Consider the following 20,344-nt stretch of genomic DNA (forward strand, 5'->3'; position numbering starts at 1 on the left):
ACAGTGCCAATGGTTTAAAATTTATTAAAACCTACTTTAAAATTAAAGACAGGATACTGAGACCAAATTAACTCACCGAGTTCACGCAGGTTAGTGTGGTGTATTGACATAATTTCGAATGCAGTGATAAGTCATGGAGTTCAAATACAGCTCTGCTGATTATAACATAGTGAATAGTGATTATAAAACACGCATTAATGACATTTATAAAATTAATTTATAATGAAAAGCATTGTAGGTATAATCATTAAGGAAAAAATTAATGAATAGACACTAAGAAATATTAATTCTTAATAGGTACCTAAGTCTAAATATACAATTGAAATAAGCAAGAAATTTTTAAAAAATAAATGGTAATAATCAAACTTTAAATCTCGTAAGAAAATATTGATATACGACTTTTGCGATTTTTAATTGCAGTTTTACCTTTAATGTCTTAGATTAAAAAAGTATATCTAAACTCGTACAGGCCACGATTTTTCTGGCAAGCTAATTGACGTGAATAATCTAAAAATTAATATTTATTTTAATTATTAATATTGTCTATTTTTCATTTTATTTTTTTATCAAGTATAGTATACATATAGTTTGAAATTCAATATTAAACATAACTACATTACTTTTTTTAGAGTACGGTCATTTTCCCCGTACTGTTTTTTGTGTACCTAGTGTAAAATATACTAGGTACGGTACACAAAATATAAAAGTCCCTTACACTTCTCTAAGCAACAGGATGCCATAAAAACTGTTCACAACTTGGACTTATTAAAAACATATTTATAGTATTTCTATAAGACTAAAAATTATTAATGTGATTACTACAGTTGTACTGGTCCGTAGAGTTTTAATTTTAAATGTCCATTAATTAAAAAAGTTTGGTTTATTTAAGATTTTTAACAAATTATTAAATTATATAAAAACCTTTAAGCAAATAATCGGAACATTTTGAAATATTATATAATACTATGGTTTTGATTGTGTTGTGACGAAATAACCAAAACAAATTTCATTAATAACGGTTATGCCCTTAAGTTATTATAAAATTATAAAATACTTAAAATAAATAATCGGAAAAATTTCAAATATCTCATATTATGATTTTTATTGTGTTGTGATAAAATTACTAAAATCAATTTCATTAATAACGGTTATGCCCTAAAGTTACAAAAAAGTACATACATAATTTTGGGAACTTTACTTTTCTACAAAACTAATTAAAAAAAAAATAATAATATAATGATTTTAGTAAATGAAATAACAGTTATTGTAATACCAATATGGCAACATACTCGTATTATGGTTTGAAATTCAACTAATTCGTTTGACATAATTCATTAAATTGACTCGATATTATAGTCATGGACAACACTAGAGATTTATATTTGTGTCTATTTATTTCTTTAATTAGGTAAATATCACAGTGGAAGTAACTCCTGTGACCCCAACAGGTACCTACCAAAATAATAAAGTTGTAAACATTTCACGAATTGCACGATATCTGTAACTTTATACATTTGACGTGGGTATATGTGAACTCTAGTGCACTCTGGGGGCGATCCGCTTTTCGGCCAAATATAACCTTCCCATTTCGGTTAGTGTCACTTTTCAGCCCAAACTTACATTTCCCTTTTCGACCACTTTCTCTTTTCTGTTAATACGAATTTCTTTAAAATTTACAACTTTTATAAATGAACTTGACAATCTTTAAAATTATTAAACCAACTATAAACAAAATTTTACTTACATATTTTAAGACTATAAAAATTGTAAAATTTTTCAAGAAAAAATTAGTTTTTAATTTGATAGAGATATTATATTAAAATATTTTATTGAAAATTATTTTATTTTATTATATTTTCACATATAAATTTGTCAAACAAATATCTATAATTGTATAACTATAATAAATAAAAGTGAATTTTAATTTTTGACAATCTCATAAAGGCATATTTTTTCACACAGTTGACGTAATCATTTTTATAATTATTTTATAATTAAAAATTATATTTATGGATATAATTATATTTTAAAAATTGTCAAGCTCAGTTGTTTAAGTTATAAATTTGAATAGAAAACATTATTGAACGAAAAACAGAGTTATATCCTTTTTGAAGTTTAGAAAATAAAAAAATAACCAACAGTATCAAATTAAATTAGTTGGATTAAGTCCTCCGCTATAATAACTAATTTAATTAATAATTTTCCAATGTATGAATGTATTGTAGATAGTCGTATAATTTATATTCAACTGGTAAAAATTATTTCAACATATGTATATGATGCACAACATTTATTTATAAATAACATAAGTGAATTATTAAAAACATATGCAATTATAGTTGTTATTATTTTTTATACCTACTCGTTATTGTTGAAATATTAAATAGATGTAAGATGTACCTACTACCTATTATACAATTTTTAAAATTATGTAGGTACATATGTAATTGTCGTTTTATGTTCAATACTTAAATCGACAGAGTAAAAATTGTGTGTAAATTGAGTGTGTCTTAATCAAAACATAAAAATATTATTGTATAGGTTAACAAAAAATTGAGTTCATAAGGTGGATGATTGACAGTTGAACGCACCTAAAATGGATTTTATAGTTTTCAGATTAGGCGTTAAATGTATATACTGTCCATACACATAATACAACTTAAAGCTATTATTATGTACTTTACGATAGGTTAATAATATGGTATGGATAATAAAATAATTTCATAATAATGCATTCTGTCAATTCAGATTGGATTGTTGTGTTTCCTCATTTCAGTGAACCATCAAAATCCGTAATTTATTACTGTACCTTTTGGCTTTTACTTATATTGACGTAACGAAACTGCTAAACAAGAACAATTAAATTAGACGACATTGGGAATTGAATTGAAATTTAACGATAACATAACAATATGTGTATGCGTCCAAACTCGAACGGACAAAACAAATAAAATGACGGTCAGGTATAATAATTCAATTTGCCCGTGGAATACATTAAAACAGAATCATCATTCGAATGTATAATATTATAATACGGTGTTGAATAAAAGCAATATTTAAATTATAAAATAGGTGGTTTACCGAAATACAGTTTTTAACGTTTAAAAATGTGACTAATTAAACGGATATGTAAATATTAAAATGGAAATTAAATGCCCAGCGCTTATTGAGAGACATTCTATTATAATAATATAATGTATTCAAATGTATGTTTACAATATTGTGCATTACAGCTATTTTAGTGACTGGCTGTTAACATGGCTGGTGTCACTTGAATTTTGACGAAAGTGTAATGTTTATTACTTCAAATCGTCAGCTCGGATTTTAGAATATAATGCAAGGAAAAAATTTTAATGACACATAGGTGTGCTCATCTCATCGTTGGACGGAACGGAGCAATGGTGACAGGTGTGCGAGTGCACCGGAAGTAGGACCTCTGTATCAGCATCCCGCCTGATATTCCGACAGAGGGTTGGGTACATGTTTGGTATACGGTGGATGAGGTGTTTATCCGGCATCTTCAGCGTTCGTGAGTAAAATAATATAATAATATAAACGGATGGATTCACCTCTTAACCATGGTTGCTGCTGGGTAGGTTTAAGCACAACGTTTGGTAGCTATTTTCCCAGCCAGGTGATCGGGTCTACTAATGCGTCTCAGGTCGTAACTCTTATTGGCTGTTGGGCCTGCTACCACCCCAGCCGCCTACGCCACTACCGTTCTCGTGCATAATGCATTATCGATTCTACATAATCAATGTATTATTATTATTATAACGTATAAAATATACGCAAATATATTGTACGAGTTTACACGAGTGAGATTCACGTAGGCATTCGATTATTTGACCAACTGAATTTTGTCAAAGCGTCGTTTCTGTGTGCCGGCGTTTCTCGATAGCATTCTTGAAACAAATAATATGTGTTCACTCACGTTTCTGTCAAATCCGATATTTTTTAAGCACAAACAATTCTAGAAACGCATTATTCGTATACATTTGGAATAAACGTGTATTTATTATATATATATATATTTATTTTTACAGCATTTATTCAATTTGACGAGCTTCAAATCATATTATACACATATGTATTTTATGTAGAAGTATTGTAGTATCATCCAAGTGCGTAACTAATGTATATTATATTTCAAAGTACTATATAATATGCGTATCGATGTAAATACGACGAATGTATGACAATATAAATTCATAAAATGAAAATGTAAATTACCATAATGATTTTCCTCGTTTATACTCTGTGCAAAAATAAAAGATCATTTTTACGTTTTAAAAGGAAATTTTAAATTATTTTTTTGTTTTTATGTAAATAAAAGAAAATGTATTGAATCTATAGGATACTTTTTTTAACTACCTAATAAGACATTTTCACTCGATATACGTGTATAAGATAATATGAAATCGGCAGACAAATAAAATATAAAGATGAAATAACAAATTTTAAGCCCCTATTTTTTATTAATATACTTTGACAGAAAATTAATACAACGTAATGAGTAAATTAATTTATTAAATCATGTTCCATAAATATAATTTTACTCATTGGTAGAATCCTACTGGTTTTTTTCTGTTATTTTGTTGAAAATCTTTTTTTTCGTTTGAATTTTACATTTTTATTTCCAAATAGTTTTCACCGTAGGCGATTTAAGTTAAGCACATCATAATGATGAGTAGTGAAAAACCCGAAGATAAAAACACTGGTAAAAGAGCACTTAAACAGAGACGATTTTTGTTTGGGATTTTTTTGTTCTTGCTTCCCATTCTATGAAAAACGGCATCATGACACGTTTACAAATTTGTACCATCTACATTGCGGACAACAAATGTTCATTCATTTATCGTAATTAAGAAAAGAAAAGAAAAGAGAGAAAATTTAAACGAGTTTGACGAATTCGATATAATTAGGAAGTCGGTAGAAACGACTTTAGCAGGCCGTTTTACGACACAAAGATTAAATGACTTGAGCACATAATTACATTATCTCTAAAAGAATCCGTCGATATTATAAAATATGAAAATTATATTTAAAATACATAACATAATATTATATTAAATAACAATATACATTATTTTGTTAATTTAATCGATTTTGTAATTTACTCCTCTGAAAACACAAATATCAGTGATTTTCTGTTTAAGTTAGATAATATGATTCTACCATGATCCTTGTTGTATAATATCTATCTCTCCAGACAAACATAGTTGAAGTTCCTGTGGGAAATACCGGAAGAATAGACAGTCATAAATGGTCAATAGCCACCACCTACTAAAGATATTATTGTTGTGTCATTTTGTTGTGTTTCGAATTTTGAAAAAAAATCATTAAACTATGCTATTATTTATTATGATTTTATGTGTAAATTATATAGTTAAAAAACATTTACCATATAATTAATAATAATAATAATAATATATTATTATTATTATTATATAATTAAGTATTTTTATTTTGATATTTTTTGCCACAATTAATTTTTAAATCAAAATGGTAAGCAACATTTGTATAGAACAATAAAGAGGACCATTATACACTTTTATTGTAGCTTGCTTTCTTTTATAAAGTTTAACACATAATATTAAATATTATTATCTTTAGATTATTTATTTAAATTAAAATAGCATTGAGACATTTTAAATTATATAATATCTATCACATAAAATTAATAACAGTTACAATTAATACAATTAACTACAAACAGAAGCTTTCCAAATAAGCACTCGTTTAGTATATTTTATCAATACCGTAATTATATTTTTTGTTAATATTTTTATTTTACACAATAATATGTTAATATATTATATTATGCAATATATAACTTATAATTTAAAATCTCAGGTTTGAAAAATAAATTACCAATACTTAAATATTATTACCACATAATAAATGATTTTTTAATTGCAATCCTTAAAAAATAATATAATAGTGTATATTGAAAAGTACAACTTTGAAGTCTTTGTTTTAAATATTTAAGATGCAATGTCTAATTTTCTCAATGACTTATGAGCTATTGTTATTCGATAACTCATTAATATTATAAAGTACGTAAAGCACACAATATCGTAATATATAATTAATATTTTATCTAGTTTTCAATGTCATTATAAATATATTTCAACTACTATATCCTGTCAATACCTATACTGTTATCAACATATCATAAATTATATGCATATATAATAGATATAGATATTTTTTAGATTATCTTCATATCTATTTTTATAATTTTAATGTAATAGTTGACAGCTGAACTATAATGTCATACACACAAATAATTCTAAAAAAAAATAAACATGTAATTCTAGTAATTATAGAAGATACACATTGATATGTTATGAAGTAACAAAGATAATCTTAATTATGTCTACATCTTTACAATGTGGTTTTATTATACAATGTGGATCCATACGACCATACAGTAAGTATATATTAACCAATCTCAAAACGTTATGCACATTTTTACTTCTTAAATGTATAATTACGTATAAAAGCAACTATGACTAGTATCATTATATTTTGAATTTTATAATTCAAAATTAAACATGCTATGGATATTAAAAAAAAAATGTATCAAACTACAATATGATATTATAAATTTATATTCATTATAGTCAACATGCAATTATTAAATTTGGTTATAACATAGGTAACCATTATTGACAAAAACTGAGTGAATCAATATTATAATTATATTCGTGGTCAATGAAAATTGCCTGCTGTATACATTTTTCTGAACCTAAAGATAACAAAAAAAATAGGACCTATGGGTATTAAAAATAATGACATGGGTTTACTGCAAGTTACATACAGACTTGTATTTATATCACTAAAATTTATTTTTGTATTAAATATTCTAACTTTTAGATATAAAATTATATGTACCTATTTCAATACTTCCTGTTTTTTTACAAATTAATTAGTTTTGACCAATTAGTGTATCTTAATATTAATTAATCATACTCGTTTATGGAGGAAACTACAACTAATAATAAACTTTATTACGAATGATTGATAAAATACAATAATGGATAAAATAGTATATTTCCTACAATAATTTTCAAGCTAATAGGTACTACTATATTCTCATCGGCCAATACCAATTAATATAGACAATTAATCGATTATACATATATTACTTTATTTATTTCTCGTAAAATAAAATACAATTTTAAGTTTCGATTAAAATTTAAAAAAAAAAATGATTTCTAAATCACTCTGCTCGTAGTCTTCACTATTTAGTAGGTCACTAAAATGGATGTGTTTAATTTAAATTCAATGATAAATCATTGTATACGAAAAACGATTCTGAGCAGTAACGAACTATTAAGAATATTGAATATTATATTATAGTTTATTTATGTTGTTATAAGAAAATTATTTTTCTATAAAAAATAGATACCTAGTGAATATTTTTTAAATTATACCTTATTTAGAAAATATGAATATAAAAATGTTATGAAAATATCAGGTATCCATAACTTTTCATTCTTAAATCACAAACAAAAATGAAAAATTTAATTCGATTAAAAATGTATATTTCTTGAAAAATCCAGTATTTCCTTACTTACTTTTTTATAGTTTTTACCATTTATAAGATAATTAACGTGAATTAATTGTATTTTGACCACTAAACACAAACTAGATGATAACAATTTTCTATCAAAACCTCTCTTGTAGTTAACGCTGAAAACATTTTTTTTTCAATACAATGATTTATAAAATTTAAATAAAAATTGAAATGGCAAACACACGCCGTTGTTTATCGTATAACTAATATCTACTATAATCATCGCTTCACTCAGAATCTAAAATATAGTTACACTTTTAACTTAATCATTGAATAAAATATTAAAAGATTCGCTAGACTTAATTTTAATAATAAATTTATTTATACATTAATAAATAGAACTAAGTAAAAAAAGATCTATAAAGCAAAATTAAAGTAAATAATTACCTAGTATAAATATTGTATAAATAATATTATTATTTGAATAATCTGCAAATAATTCGTATAATTAAATGTCTACATATAATAACGTTAAACACAAATTTAGTACCAATATATTATTAATAAATACTAAATTTGAATACGCTTTTGACAATTTGATTTGATTTCTAGTAAATATGTATTTTAGTACCAATTAAATAAAACATGAAAAGTTTTTTTTTTTTTTTGAAATATTAATGATAGTTAATTAGTAATTAAATATTTAAGTATAAATTCAAAATGATTGTTTGAGTAATATTTTATTAATATTTATCAATAAACAGTTAAAGTGTGTAATCTAAATTTCATATTAAATATTTTATATTGAACAAAAACAATCATCAATCCGTAGAAACATAAATATTAATCTTAATATAAATACCCGAGAAAAAAATATAAATTTCAAACTTGCGACGATGGAAGTAAAAAAATCATTTACTAGCCACTAGTAATTTAATGGTTAAATAATAAATTAGGTTAATCGTATAATAATAATATTATTATTAAGAAATCGTGATAGGCTTATGAAGTTTGTATTGAATTAGTCTACTATAATCTAGTAAAATTATTATTATATACACTGAGAGCGTCTCTATTTTGTTGATATAAAAGAATGTTGATGTCAAAAAAAGATATTGATTTTTAAATTCTATAAATCCAAAACTAATTCCAAAATCAAAAATGCTAATGAATAATTTTGTTGAAATAAAAATGTGTCATATAAATTCTCTGAAAATGAAACTGTTATTATAATTTTATGACATAAAATGGTTGTTTTTAATTTATTTCATACTTATCTATTTGATATTTAAAAAATTAAAAAATTGTATTATAATTTGTTTTTTAATAATTTAAAATTCATATTTAAATTACTTTTTTTGAATGTTTTATAACTTTTTAATGGTCATAGTTTTTATTTTATTTTTATAGTATAAAACACAATGGATTAAATTATTTTAATTATTTAACTATAGTGTAATTACTAGCCAAATAATTTAAAATTACTTAAAGTTTAGTTGTTTGTTTTAAAATTCCGTCTATCAATATTTATAATTTATTTTTTTGTATTATTGTTTTATTAACAAATGTAAAATAATATGAGTTATTGCTTTTAAATTATAGAAACAATGTATTAAAAGTAGATCTTATTCTAAGTGTTCAACTACCTAGATCACCAATGAGTTTGTATAGACAAAATATTTTTTTTAAGAAAAAAAGTTTTTCTTAGTATAGTATTTTACTGTGATCATTCTTCGATTTTTTCAATATTTTACTCCAAATTACAATCAAAAAATTTTTATATTTTAATATATCAAACATTGCAATGGTATTTAATATCAATTTTTATAATATGCTTATATAATATCTATAGAATGTAAAAATACAACTTTTTTCAATATTGTTAATATCGTTTAATATTGGTTATAACTTTAACCCTTAATTAATAATTTTCGAAAACCAGAATTTTATGTAATAAAAACAAAAGTTGTAAACCTTTCCATGTATATATTTTACAAAAGAAATAAGTACAAAACATGTATAAAAACAGGGAAAAAATCAATTCTTCAAATGTTAACTTCAATAATAAAATAAAAGGAAAAAACAACAATGATGAAAACTTTTTGAAACTATATTACTTAATATGAATTATCCATATTTAAGAAAATTGAATTCTAACGACGTGTGATAGTATGTAAAACTAAAAATATTCTATATTTCTAATATTTAAATTTAGATCATTACTAGAAGACAATGACATGTTAATTTCCAAGGACTAATATGAAATAATTCAATACACAGTTATGCAATTTATTTCAGGTTGTTCATAAATATATACAAATGGAAATGTTAGTAATAAAAATTACATTTATTATTATTTTTTTTGTAAATGTCAGAATCAAGGTCTTAGATTTTAATCAAATTGATTTGGAATCATGACGTAATTCAACAGTTTGATAAAATGATAAATAAAATGAAGATGTTGTAGTTAGTGGCGTTTGTGCATTGAATTTTGCAAACATAAAAAAGTACACAATTAAAAACATCTCGTATTCTATTTTATTTTAATAATTTAACATACTTATATCATAGTTTTATATTTATTTTCTAATTGTTTATTTCCGATTTACTATTATTGTTAATTATTGGTTTTTCATTTCATTTTTTTATTAAAGCAATCAATGGAAACTTTCTTTAATTGCATTATTTAATTCAGAGTGGAGAGTGAAAACTGTTTTCCTTACAATGATTGAAGATGTATACTTTTTAGTGAGAATTTGTTTAATGAATTTAAGGTCAGGAAATACTCAAAAAAGTCTAATAAACTGATTAGTGAAAACTAAAGAAATATTCATTAGGTATTTCAAAAATATATACCTTCCAATGTATAAATGTTTTTATATAAGTTAGGTTAATTATTTAATATTTTACCTTAATACCTAGTTTACTTGCGTTACATATTAAAACCATGTACAGTACAAAGTACAAAACTCTTAAAATATATTTATTAATGTTCTAAAAATACTCATTTCATAACCATTTTATTGTGTAATGGTTTATCGGATGCTGTTTACCAAATTACTCAATTCATATTCTAAAAATATATGTTTCTGTGATATTCATTTTAATCATAAATATTATTTTAATTCATATACCTTTTAAGTTAAAATTGTATAATAGTAATAATATTTTATTTTACAAGACAGAATTATCAGTATGTTTGTGTCAATCATAATGTACTTAGGTGGTAAAAAAAAATATATCGATTTAACAGATAAAACACATTTTAATTTGTTAAATCTATAAAGAAAAAAAAACGATAATCCATAGATTTATTTTGTTCTGCTAGCAATAATCGTAGAATCAAAAAAAAAAAATTAATTAATAAATAAAATAATAATTTTTCGATAAAGTTAATATTGCGTTGAAAAAATCCGAAATTTAATATGCTAATCGTATTGAAGTGTTTGAATAAAATCTTTTTTTATATTTTTACATACAAATTCGTTTTAAAACTATACGTATTGAATTTATAATTTGAAAACAACACAGTACCTGTTATGATATTATTTCCCGATTATAATTCAGTTAAAATACTGCGGAGTTAAAAAAACTGCCAACGTGTATTTAAAACATTTTGAATATAACTTCTATATTAAACAAAACTCAGCATATCCATAGTATAGCTATAATATAAATGATATTCGTTTCGTTTTCGTCGAATATAATATAATTATAAATCACCCACTATGTACTTATTTAATGGTTGTCAAAAGTACACCAATCGGCGGTCACTCATAGTTTTTGATCGCGATTTGTTTGGGGCTATTAAGTGGTATTATAATATTATTATGATTTAGGTCCTTGTTATTAACAACGCCCGGCGTGTTAATAACGACAACATAATTCTCAAAATATGTATCAACAGACCATATACGAGTCGTCCGTCTAAACGCTAATCAAACGTAATTTGTTAAGTTTAAAAATCTCCAAACACGCGATATATAATATTATAATACGGTACATTAAATGTATTATGGTATCGTGTGTGTACAGTAAGAAAACAAAATGTAAATCACTTACCAATTGAATAAACCGCACCTTCTAGCCGAAATATCTTGCTCTTCCCTTCGCTAAGCATTACGCCGTCCACCTCGTCCAGCGGCATGTCCGAATCATTTACGTTCTCGTCATTTACTTCCGGTCCGCCGTCTCCGGTTGTCCCTCGCTTTTCCACCTTATTATCTGCGATGGCTGTGGATGAACTGCGGTCAAGTGCACCGCTTTTGTCAGCAGGTGGTGATCCGCATTCATCCACTGCGCGGTTTGCGACAGCCTCGGACGTATTTTTCTGTTCTTCTCTCTTGTCCATGTCCTCCGCGCGATTTGCAGCGGTCGCGGACGATCGGACTTTGAAGTCCGTTTGCAGACCGTTCAATACTCTTGAATCTTATATGAATATAATCGTATATGAATTCTTGTGTGTGTTATGCCTTTGTGGATATAATACAAGTGGTGGTGTGCAGGCTTAACCCGTGTGGTAAACGAGGCACGACTTGGACAGGCAACGAATGGTCGCGGTAGATCGAGTGGTGGTGGCAGTAGAAACGGCACCGACGACGCTCGACTGTCTGGCAACCGATCCACGTGGTGAGTGGTAGTGGCAAAGGCGTCAGCGGCGACGGTGGCGGCGACAAAATCGGCGGACCGCGTCAGCGCGCGAGCGTGAAAAGTGCGTTTTCCGGCCGAGTCGCGCGCACGGTTCGCCATCACCGTTGACGTCGTCAGCCGATATTCGTTTATTATGCACTATAACTGTAATATACGGTCATATTGTTACAATTACCACGTTTGTATGCAATTTTTATGCGTATTGAGTTAATCCGTGTTAATATGCTGATTTACATCATGCACCTAAAATGGCACGATAAAAAAAATTAAAACGAAAATTAATTCAAATATTTTTTTTTATTATTTTACGTGATCTATATTATACTATGTTATGTCTTCGATAACCAAAAAGTTATAATTTAATGTTTTGAAATGCTCGCCAAAAATATTAACTAAGACTGTTTACATGCTTTTCCTAATCCGCTGGAGTAAGAATTGAATAATTAATGAACTTTAAAGCATGTTTATTAATTATTAGCGATTGCACATAAACGTGGTAATTGTTACTTATCTCACACTTTATATTATTCATGTGCGTGTTTCATTTATATTATTATTTTTTTTGTGATTATTCTTAACTGTTTTTCATTTAATTTTTCTATATCCGTTAGGTCTTATATTTTGACCGTGCAATAAGTATACGAACATGAATAATCAATATCGATGTTTTGCAAGCAGCTACCATAATTATTTATGCGATACGTGTTGTACAGGTGTCTAGGAAATAAACTTAGGTAATAAAGTTAGATAGTTAAAATAAAAAAAACTATTTTATTCACAAAACGTCGCGTAAATGTTTATTACTGCGTTATGCCCTGTGTGAAATATTTCAATTTGCCTATTTTTATAAACTGATTTAGATTTTATAAGTATTTGTTTTAAATAGTTATAACTTTCAGTGATTTTTCAAATAAATTATCAATGAATATAATTATAACGATGTTAATAGATCCATACAAGTTATTTGGTTATTCTTTCATATATGTTTTCTTAAACTCCACAGTTAAAATGTTTTAACGCCCATTTTAAAAATTGTTTATAAATGTATTGAATTATTTCGCGAATAATATTTTGAATTCTCGTTGCCATGTTGAAATACGAACACGCTATTAAATAATATAATATTATAATAGTACAAGGCACTATTTTGAATCAATATCATTAGTAATTCCAATACAATCTAATGCAGATAGATAATTATCTATCTACATTATCCTCATTCAACTAATTTTAAAACAGATATTTAAAAGAATCATTACACATTTTATAAGCAACTATTAAAAATACATACGACATCAGAGTATTTATACTATTTTAAAATTCATACACTAACAATTAAAATGGAGAGGTAAATAATAATAACCAATAGTGAAATTATTTTATGTGAATTGAACAATTAATTCAGCTATATATGTCTGATAAAAGTGAAGTATTATAAACACTGATCTCTGTTATTTAAGAATGTGATTAAGGTATCTTAAGTTATAGGTCATAACATTTTTTAGAATATTTGTATATTTTTTTGTAATCTTGTTTTTAGTAATGTGAAAAAAAAACTCCTGATTATTTTTATATATTTTAGTTTACAATAATAAAATGTTATAAATTATGAGTCATAAGTATTATACTATAATATTATTTTTAAGTACCTACATTGAAAGCAATACTAAAATAACCATTGATAAATTATTTTTTTTTTTTATTGAACTACCTATAAATGTATAGAAATTATTTTGTAAAATCTATGAAATATGCATACAAAAGTTCTCAAACTTAAATTATGCAAATTCTTATAAAAAAAAAATAAATAAATATGCAAAATTATACAACAAACATTTTCTAACTAATAAATCTACTTACTATGGATCGAATTTATACCGAACCAAAATTTGAATATGCACTTTTTAAACATATCTGCAAATGCCTAAATTTCCGAGCCTTGATTATGACATTAAACTAAATAAAATTGTTATAAAAATGTTTCATTATATAATATTATTGTGATGCGTTAATTTAAATTTCTAGTAACAATCTCAAAAGTATGGATAGTGATTTTCATTATACGTCTGTGTGAAATACAGACAAAACTGATTTAATTATAACAATCTTCTAACGGAAAAATATTTTATGCTATAAGAATGACTGTTTACTATAGTATATATATTTTCTACAAAATGTAAATGAACCATATTAAAACCAATCTCATTGTAGTATGCTAAGAGACTCCGAATGTTATTACACTTAAATCTCGTTATAATTATCTTCCTAATGTTACAAAAAGTTTTGAAATTTAAAATTAGAAACAACCCTAATATAGTGTCGTGCTAACCATCAGTGACACCCCGAGGCAATTGTTTTTACAGCTCTGACCTTAAGCATTATCAGCTGACTTTTCTTTTTGATTAAATGAGAGGGTATTTAATATTCTGTTACAAGGAAAAAATATACAAACCAGTATTATGTTTTCTTTTTTTTATTAATTAATTTATAAAAATATGAACTTACTTTTATTAAAACTTAAATCTTTGACATAAAAATATATTTTGATTTGTATCTAAGTAATTGACATTACATTTATTGCATCTAAAGCTAACATAATAAAAATATTATAATTATAGGAAAAATAATATTTAATGATTTCTACACTTCAACACCAGTATTGAGTATTTTGTATTTTAAGGTATTTAAATAGTATAATGATTATTTAATACATTTTTTTTTCTGTGAAAAAAAACTTTTTGGTAGTAAAATGTAATAAATTACACTCATAATATACATTAAAAACCTACTAACTATATACCTAGTATATATGTACATTTGAGTGTTTATGATGAAAATAACAATAAATAATTTTTAAAAAACCCAATGAAAAAGTTTTATGACCATTTCTATACAACACTTAACACTATTATAACCATTTATTTTGATTTTGCTAAAATACTAAAATTTTAAATAAAATACAACAATTCCAGAGTATAATTCTATGTCAATAAAGCAAAAAATAAACACAATCACTTTATATTTAAATCATATTCCACGTAAAATTGTGTATAAAACAAAAGTTTGCAAATACTTATATGAATATAAGTAATACTAATATGAATTTTTTGTGTGATCCATTTTATCAATTAAATTATTTTGAGATTCACAATGATTAATAAAATAATAATTTTTTTTTTATGAATAAAATAAAATAGTGAAATTATTTTAGAATATTTAAAAAATTTTCAAACATGTTTTATTGAATCTGTAAACTCTTCTCTGAATAAATTTTTTTACGAAACAACTTATTATTATTTCACTACTATCATATTTCAAATTATCATATTATAGTGAAAGAGTATTATTTTTTTCAATAATCTGATTTACAACTGTAATCCATAGTTTATCTACTTTTTCAATACATGATAAAAGCAACTGAAAATTTATAACTGAGAATACGTCAATTAAATTCCTAACGAACTCAAATTTGTTCATATAATAAATGTTATTTAGTAAACTTACAGATATATATATATATATTATAATATATATATAATACAATCTATGTATTTTAATAAAAAAATGGCTTGTCTTTACTATAACTTACCTATATTGTACACTTTACATTACATTTTAAATTGAGAAATAAAATACATTAGTTCTGAACATTATTATTATTTTTTGATCAAGATAGTATTGTTTACTGGTGCTTATAATACAATAATATGATATATAGATACATGGTTGATGTTATTATAACAAATTGTCATTACTAATTTCTACTTAACGTTATTGTTTGTTGTTTGATACACAGTATGTATTTCACGTGCAAGTATAAACAATATCATACTGACATATGATAATAGAATGCCATAATATTATGATAATATTGGTGTTCACCCAATGAATAATATGACGTAAATGTAATAATTTAAATGACGAACTAACATTAAAAAAAAAGTGAGCAAATGGATTAGTGGTTAGACACAGGGGTGCATTTGGAAAATTTGTGGCACTGGGAAACATACTTTTGCCACCCCTACGCCCTCAAAAAGAAAATGAAAAAAATAATTATATAGGTATGTAAATTTTCCAATGCATTAATCAATCTTTCCTCTTTTATATTTATTTGTAAATATTATTTTACTTAAAAGGAGCTGAAAAAGCCCATTCAGTGTTTGGTAGGTACCTACCTAAAATTATAAATTTTAAACTACAAATTTACTATGTGTAATGTGTATAGTGTACAGACATTATTCATTTTTATTATTACTATTTTGTAATAAATGTATACAAAAACTGCCGCCTTAGTAAATCTGCCGTCGGTGACAATTCCCCCTTTGCCCCCTTAAATGCATCACTGGTTAGACATATGGTTTATACAAAATAATAGTTAATTTCTGAGAATATTGAATTTTTTATGGGAAAGAAGTATTTTATATTCATTTATTATGTATTTTCAAAACTTATTCTATTATTCCTGTTCTCAATTGATGATTATTATTAATAATATATTTATTATTTTCATTTATTTGAAAAATCTGTAATTTAAAATATTTATTGCTTATTTGCATTTTAAAATTGTATAATTATTGTTTTAATATCAGGTAATAAAATAAAAATAATTAATTAAATTAAACAATAAGAAAGAGCCAGTGGGAGTGTAAAAAGAATTTTCTTTAGCCTACATAAATTATAAAATAAATTATGTACTACAATAAAAATTAAAGGTGTAATCTTGATTTTCAATATGGTTATAATATTTTAAATGTGGTTACCATATATAAAACATTAATTCTGGAATAATGTTTATTAATATGGCAAGATGTTTGTATGTAATAATCATATTCTATTGTTTTAAGCTTAATTGGAAACATTTTAAATTCTTAAGTAATTTAAACGCACCTATAATATTTTTTCATGGCCTTTGGTAAAGAACGCTAGTCTCCACTATTATCTCTATGGTTCAATTTTGTCAATATGGTGTATATATATATATATATTTTTTTTTTTTTTGTATATTTTATCAGTTCAAAACTAAAATAACTTAAAAATATTTAAAAGTAAGGTATCCGCGTGTTATCATTTGCAAAACTACAAGGATTTTGATTCTATTATGCAATCATTTTTAGTTAAATTATTCACCTCTATACGAAGTTTATTTCATAATAAAAACTGTAGTTTTATAATGACATGTTTACTTCAAAAGTAAACTAAACAGACATATTATGTTATTCAACTGTAAAAGCATTTGTAAGTACTGAATTCCGAATATGTCTAGTTATTTCAGAATGTTTGTAGTATTTTGATTCTATACTGATATCTAAATTATATTTAAGTATTTTCTGTGAATTAATGAAACTTAAAAGTTATATTATTATAATTATTAGGTTTAGATTATAAAGTAACAAGTGCACTCAAAATTTGAATTTTCTATCTATAAACAAAAATGATGTAGTTATTCTAAAATATTAGATTTTTGAAAACTGTTATTTCTCAATAATGGTTTTTAGGAGTAGTTGCAGTTTTCAATTTAGGCGACGTAACATACAATTTGCTTCTAAAATAGACTAGTATATTATGCGTACTCACTGTGATGGCCCAATGAAGGTTTTTTTGAAAAATTTTTCTATCTTCAAAATTTGGATTTTTCAAATTATTTTTAGAATATTATCTTAAATCTAAAAATAAACACTCTAGTTGTATATTTTGCAAAATGTTCGTACAAATCAATACGTCACATCGTTTTTGCGCTTGAATCGCCGACTAAAAAAAAAGTGGTGTGACACATCGATTCGTATGAAAACACTGCAAGATTAACAGTGATGATAGTTATTTTTGTCGTTTAACATACATGATTAATTAAAATATTGTCTTACATTGTAAAATAATCAAATTAAATAACACTTAATAATTTTTATTTACAAAAGTAGTTTAATTTTACCCTCGCTAACTTCAGTGCACTTTTCCATACGACAATATAATGAACTTTGGGTTGTTTCCAACAAATTTGGTGTTTGACGAATGAGAAAAGCACATAAAAAAAAATCGCATGGATTAATCAGGGTTAGGGGTATGTTATGTCTCGGTTACAAACTTATCATATTTTATTACTTAATACACCTCAAACACATAACATGGCAATAAGAACATTTGATCATTTTAAGCTCTAGTTATCTTAATTTTGTTATTATTTCATTATTTTAATTAGTTGACAATGTAAAACAATGTGTGAATTAATCATGAATGTTAAACGACAAAAAATAACTACAACCACAATCTAAACATAGTTTGGAAAACCCCAGATTTTGAAGATAGAAAAAACACGTCATTAGAATATCACAATGAGTACGCATATAAGTAACCCCATCTATTTCAGATGTATTTACGTATAAGGAAAATAAGGATATGAAAATATTTCAATAAATATCATATGAATTCGAGACCTCATCGTAACTCCTTGAAAATACAGAAACAATGGGCCCTGGTGCACTGTGATTTCTTAAATCGTAAGTAAATTATTTTTAATTATTATCCATACAATAACAAAGTGGTTAGAAATGTCCTTAGTGAAATCGATGGTAGAACAGATAGTTATAACAGAACTATCTGAATTAATTAATCGATTCTCCAAAAGTTCAGAACAATAACAACAAATAATACTAAGTGTTTTTGTAGTACTGAGTTTTACTCATATAACAAAACCAAGGTATCAAGCAATTGACAGAAGTTCTGTTACATTCGGCCTCAAACGATTTTACTGAATCATGAGTTAAGATAAAAAAACATTTTTTCAATAAATGTTTATAGAAAAAGATATGTTAACTTAAAACATTTTGAAAGTAAAAAATAATCTGTGTAAAAATGATAATTACGAAAAAAGAAAAGTCACACATATAATTAGTAAGTTAAAATACTTATCATGAGATGAGGATTGTTGAATATTTTTTTAAAGAAGTTTATAGTTTCATAGAACAAACATCTGATTTTAATACTTGAATAGAGAGTTTAGTACAATATTTATAGAAGAATTTGAATCTAAGTAACTGCTAATATAACTTTTAATTTAAATGTTTGAATTTATTTTATTTAGTAAAGTTTTGCGGCTTTGCCACACTTTAAATTTGGAAACCATTTTGTACCATTTATACATTAATAGTAATTTTAATAAAATTTTTAGTAATATTACTTTAGTTGATTAAGTTTACGACTACTGGAAATTTTTATGCGTGGACTATATTTTTGAACTATATATAATTTGAGCAATTGTATTACGGATATTTTATATAAAAGTAATTTTAAATGGTACCTGAAAGATAAAATACCTATGAGAAATGGACAATTGGTATAGGCATCAGCCAGAGTATACAAAATCAAATTCAAAAAAATATCATTTAGACACGATTAATTATAACTTATAGCTGATTAAAAGATTAGAAGATTAAATTTGGTCCTCCAAATTAGAAATGCGTATTCATGTTTAGCTCAGATGAGAGAAAATTAAGAGAATCTTAAAAGTTACGTGAAATTTTAGACACAATATTATTTGATACTGCAATAAACACATTTTAACTATAAATTCATTTATTTTATTTTAAATAACAATTTCTTGTCTAGAAAATAAAAATATAATAAAAATCGAAAATATCTCTCGAGTTTTTATGTAAAACTATACTTTGGGTAGGCATCGGAGTCAAAAAAAGTGTGCCTGCCGTCGGGAACTGACAGTTCGTGATGAAACGTGACAATATCGATGTAAATATAATAGGGTACGATAAGGGAAACAGTATTTCCTGATCGTCGATGCCGACCGTTGGGATACGGTAACCGAAAAGTACCTCATATTCTAATTTAGGTCAAAAACATGAAAAAATAACTAAAAATGTACTTACAATATTATGTATCTATGTATGATTAGTTATTTTTAGATAAATGTAATCATTAAACATTATATAATTTTGCAACTTTAAGAATGGTTTATGATAGAAAATTGGACCTAGTTGGTATTATATGGTGGATTAAAAGTAATCACTTCACAATAATAGTATTTATACTTCAAAATATTAGAAAAAAATAATAAAACAAATTTAAGTAAAAACAAGAATTCGTACGCGAAACCAGAAAATTATAATAAAAACAATTAGTAAAGATTTCAACAATCAACAATAATTCATTTTTGAGTTTGAT

At 24.9% G+C, this 20,344-nt stretch overlaps 1 protein-coding gene across 2 annotated transcripts in view; it reads right to left on the reverse strand.

Moving 5' to 3' along the window:
• Positions 1-12,154, reverse strand: part of LOC126551985 (uncharacterized) — a 125,827-nt gene extending 113,673 nt beyond the window's left edge. For both annotated transcript variants that reach the window (XM_050206416.1, XM_050206415.1), the window contains exon 1: positions 11,588-12,154. In XM_050206416.1, coding sequence (XP_050062373.1) covers positions 11,588-11,876 — 289 coding nt within the window. In that variant the 5' untranslated portion in view covers positions 11,877-12,154. The remainder of the gene's footprint in view (positions 1-11,587) is intronic.
• Between the last annotated feature and the right edge of the window lie 8,190 nt (positions 12,155-20,344).

The sequence above is a fragment of the Aphis gossypii genome, chromosome X (genome assembly GCF_020184175.1).
Source record: "Aphis gossypii isolate Hap1 chromosome X, ASM2018417v2, whole genome shotgun sequence".
Lineage (NCBI taxonomy): Eukaryota > Metazoa > Arthropoda > Insecta > Hemiptera > Aphididae > Aphis > Aphis gossypii.